Source organism: Perkinsus marinus (genome assembly GCF_000006405.1).
Source record: "Perkinsus marinus ATCC 50983 genomic scaffold scf_1104296932546, whole genome shotgun sequence".
Lineage (NCBI taxonomy): Eukaryota > Perkinsozoa > Perkinsida > Perkinsidae > Perkinsus > Perkinsus marinus.
Genome location: NW_003215385.1, coordinates 15,511 through 19,711, shown reverse-complemented (window position 1 = coordinate 19,711; position 4,201 = coordinate 15,511). Strand labels below are relative to the sequence as shown.

At 52.6% G+C, this 4,201-nt stretch overlaps 1 protein-coding gene across 1 annotated transcript in view; it reads left to right on the top strand.

Annotated features, from left to right (window-relative positions):
• Nucleotides 1-3,214, top strand: part of Pmar_PMAR005757 (conserved hypothetical protein) — a gene marked incomplete at both ends in the record, with an annotated part of 7,025 nt that extends 3,811 nt beyond the window's left edge. Inside the window, 9 exons of the mRNA XM_002785394.1 lie at nucleotides 24-59; nucleotides 445-523; nucleotides 1,485-1,611; nucleotides 1,908-1,968; nucleotides 2,250-2,380; nucleotides 2,431-2,510; nucleotides 2,599-2,690; nucleotides 2,899-2,976; nucleotides 3,154-3,214. Of these exons, the coding sequence (XP_002785440.1) occupies nucleotides 24-59; nucleotides 445-523; nucleotides 1,485-1,611; nucleotides 1,908-1,968; nucleotides 2,250-2,380; nucleotides 2,431-2,510; nucleotides 2,599-2,690; nucleotides 2,899-2,976; nucleotides 3,154-3,214 (745 nt within the window). The remainder of the gene's footprint in view (nucleotides 1-23; nucleotides 60-444; nucleotides 524-1,484; nucleotides 1,612-1,907; nucleotides 1,969-2,249; nucleotides 2,381-2,430; nucleotides 2,511-2,598; nucleotides 2,691-2,898; nucleotides 2,977-3,153) is intronic.
• Nucleotides 3,215-4,201: the final 987 nt, after the last annotated feature.

Here is a 4,201-nt window from a genome sequence, read left to right as displayed (position 1 = left end):
CTAGTACTTCCCATCTTGTGAAGGTGCAGTCGCCAAGGCTATCCAATGGCGAGGTCCAGGTGAGAAGAACAGAAGCATTAGACAAAGGTGTCGGACTCATCATAGAGGGCGCCATAGCCGGTATAGGTTGAGTTATCACGGGTTCACTCAGTAGAGACCATGGACTCGACATATCGGCATTGATGCAGTGAACTCTCACACGGAATTTGTACTCGGCATTCGACCTCAGACCATCGATGATACATCTTCGGCTTTCCACGTTTTCAACACCGGTGCAATGAGAGCCCTCTTCCAAGTTTCCAGTACTGATGGCCCAGCGGGAAAATGAACAGTCTCTGAATACTCCATTGTGGGACCATTCCACGACCACAGTTGATGTACTCAAGACGGTCGCCATCACGAAGGAGGGAGCCGCTGCCCTCTTGTTGCATTTCGAAGAATCAGGGATCGTAATCTCGTTACTGTGGTTGCTCAGAGCAGAGCTTCCCGTCAGACCATAACACACTTCTTGGACGGCAAACACGTAAGCAGCATTACAGCTGAGGCCTTCAAATTCACAGAAAGTAATACTTCTGTTCGTTGGGTTTACACAAGATCCGCTCGAGGGTGCCTCAAAGATGCCATTTGCCGTGTCTACAGACCGCGCCAGAACCCTCCAGCTTTCAAACTGGCACTCGCTTGGTTCACCGGGCTCCCATTGCACCCTAACACTATTGCTTGCACCGAGGCTGGCAAGGACCTCTGTGGGAGGCCCAGCTGTCGCAGGATAGGTCGAGACCAAATCTGATGGGCAGCTGAACTTGGACCATTTCGGGATATCCTCACAAACCACGCGAACACGGAAACGATACGAAGTTCGACTCGACAGGACGTTAACGGTGCAGCTAGGAGACCGACAGGGAGCGCTAGCGTCAGTCGCTCCGCAGTCCTGGACAACTTGCCACGAGGATTGTCCAGCCTCTTGGAATTGAACCTCCCAGCTCTTGAATTGGCAGCTCCCAAGAGAGGGAGCATCCCAAGTCAATCTAATAGAGGAGGATCCCAGAGGCTCGGCAGCTACGCCCGACGGCGGACTCGGGAGCGATGCTAGAAGCCTAAAGTCCAATGCTTGAGGATGCCAGGCGGAAGAGCATGATTAGGGAGTTTACGTCAAATATCCTTCATCAGTTTCTGGTAGCTCAGGAGGGACTATAACAACTGTTGCATTCCGATCGTCGGAGCCTGGGGTGTCTTTATTAACCCTGCAGATAAATGAGATAGTGCCATCGTGGACACGCCAAGTCTACTATAGAACCGACCTATCATCGTCTTCCTCAGTTCCCTGTAACTGCCGGCCATACCAAGACTTGGAAATGGGTTCCTAAGGCGTCGGGTTAAGCATAGGAGTTAGATTCGAGGCGAGTTACTGTATTGGCGGATCGCCCCTCTATCGCATCGGGGTGTGCTGACGTGTCGACTGTGTTGCCGTGAACACGCTGCGACAGAACCGCAACCAGCCACACGAATTCGACGAGCTGGGAGGACCGGAAATTCGTCATGAGTCAGCCAAGGCCTGGGATGAGAGGCTGCAAGGAGGGGAAGCATTAACGGCCCTAACACTAACTCAAGGCGGTGATCTCGAGACCACTCTACCCAGCAGACCTGGCTTCACGAGCAATGACAGCATCGTACTGTAGCCTCAAATTTGCCGAGCAGTAAGAGCCTGTACATCACCAGGTGGATCGGAAACGAAATGCCAATGCTCCATAGATGAAACCGTAACACGTTTGGCGCGCTATGTCCGGGCGCACCGTACACCTCAAACGAACACGCCTAGCTGACAGCTAATAGCTGATGAAGCGTGGTCGCCGCGATGATGTAGGGCTACCGTCCTATTGGCTCTTGCACGATATAGTTAACTACTATAGGCGTGATAACTATCGATGCCCAGGTGAACTTAATAACAACGAGAGCTGGCTATGAGGGTCGGTAGGAATTTTTCCCCTTTATCGTTGGAAGCTGTGATTATTCTCCCATGCCCGTTGGTGCAGAAAAGCTACGTCATAAATCGACAGACCACGAGGAGGAGTCCCCAGCCGATGAACAATGTCAACAGGTGTCTGGCTTCAACGATTAGGACGTATCTCATCCCCCCCGATAACCGGTGCTGAACGTGGGCATATCTCGGCGCATCGGAATAGACCATTATCAATACGAGATCGAGTCTTGTCCAGGTGATGCATTGTACGGTACGATGCTCTTGTCGACAGTGAGATCACCTTCACTGATTCCGTTACATCTGCTTCTAGGCAGGAAAACACAATCTACAACGAATTCTATGGGAGTACACCCAGTGAGAGGAACGATCTTATTCACCGCACACGATGTACCCCTCCTGCGGGTAGGCCTCGGCTAACATCATCTGCTACAATCCGCCTTGTGAATATGTAGGCAAATCCACGTTCGACCCACTATACGACGAGCCTAGAATGGCTGCAAGGGAGTCCTATGTCGCGTATTTGTCTCAAAAGGTGTGTGTGGTTCATCAACGAATAACAGCGCCGGGCTCATCATGAGAGGCCATACCTTGGACCCGCCAATATAGTGGAATCATCGCAGGTGCTGAATGATCGGAAGCTCCCGCATGGTGGTATTCGCAGCAATATTGATGGGTCGAAGCGCGAGGCTTCACCGCCGGTGTCTCTCTCTGCGTGAGTTGGATGCCCCCCGGGCTGCTGGCACTGATCTCGCGATGACTTCTCAGATCAAACTCTGGGCATCGCTCAGACGCAACGCAGGACCGGTCTCCCTCAGCCGGATCGACTAATCGGAGCCAGGAGGCCGAGAGAAGGACTGTACCAGACCATCCAGTGGTCCGTGGGGTGGGGTATTTGTGATGGATACTGTTCACACCGATAGCCAACAGTTCGATCAAGCCGTCCCCAGACGCACTACACAATCACTCAAAGAAGCGCGGCATTGCAGGAAGATCAAGGTGTGATCCCCCCGGCGCTCGCGAACGGAGGTTGTGTACGGTCCCCTTCTTCAGGGTCCTAGATCCGACGTCGTTCAGTAATCGCTCTTCTCACACGCCCAAGCGTGTTTGCTAACATGTGGCGGTCGCACTGAATCTTCCTGCTGTCCCCTACACTTCATTTCTTGTGTTGTGACCAGACTCTACGGTGAATCGTCAGCTGAGTCTGACCAGAACAAAACCCGGGCCCTTAAGCAGTAGTTCGTGAGTGTCTGGAAGTGATCACTTTCCAGTGGTTACCATTCGAATATTCAATGGCTTCTTACCCCCGACAAATCTTGCAGATAGTCCTGCTAGTGATCATCCTAGTCTTAATAATTCGATTCTGGGAAGCGGACTTCACTGGGCTAGCCCAGCCAGAACGAGTCGCCGACGCGGACAAGCTCAATGCGGCCACTGCACCGCTGTCTGCTCGTTATGCTGCACTTGTACACGGAGAGGAAGAAGCCGAATGCAACGGTGGCCCTGTGCTCGTTTTAGTGGTATCTGGGGCGCCCCGATCTGAGCTGATCGCCCGAAACGATGCATGTTCGAAGAAGTTCGACGTAGTTAAAGCCCCGTTCAAGGCACCTGGGCCGCTGACGGTCCTCAAATATCTTGAGCAGATTCCAAGAAAGTATACCTGGGTAGTTCTTATCAGCTCCACGTCGAAGGTTCGCCCGTCACTGTTCCTACGCCTTTGCAGAACTCTCCATGTAGGGGAGGTGTACGGCGTTGGCGAGGACGGAGAGGGTAAATGGTTCAAGCACAAGTCTATTGTTCCCTCCTTTGGGGCTGGGGTTGTCCTCTCTGGGGACTTTGCTCGGAGCATCGACATCAAGAAAGGGAAGATCTCGAAGGAAGGGTCAAGCTGCCGACGAGAGCACGGCTTCTACCATGAGCACTTCCTTGCTGCCTGTCTTCAGAAACACTTTTCGATCAACATCACTGATGGCGACGGGCTCCTCGGCTGCCCAGGATGCGCAACAGAATCACTTCCAGGCCGATGTGTCAATACCGAGACTGCGGAGGAGCTATTGAGGAGCACAGTTTTCACTATAATGACTGACAGTCCTCAAGAATGTCGCATTGCTATGGATGCCTGGGCATCCCCATTGACGAATCGAACCTACGTTTTCTCGAGCAAGAACGTGAGTGATATAAGAAGTGCGTGCCCGCAAGCTAACGTCATTGAAGTGGTGGATGAAC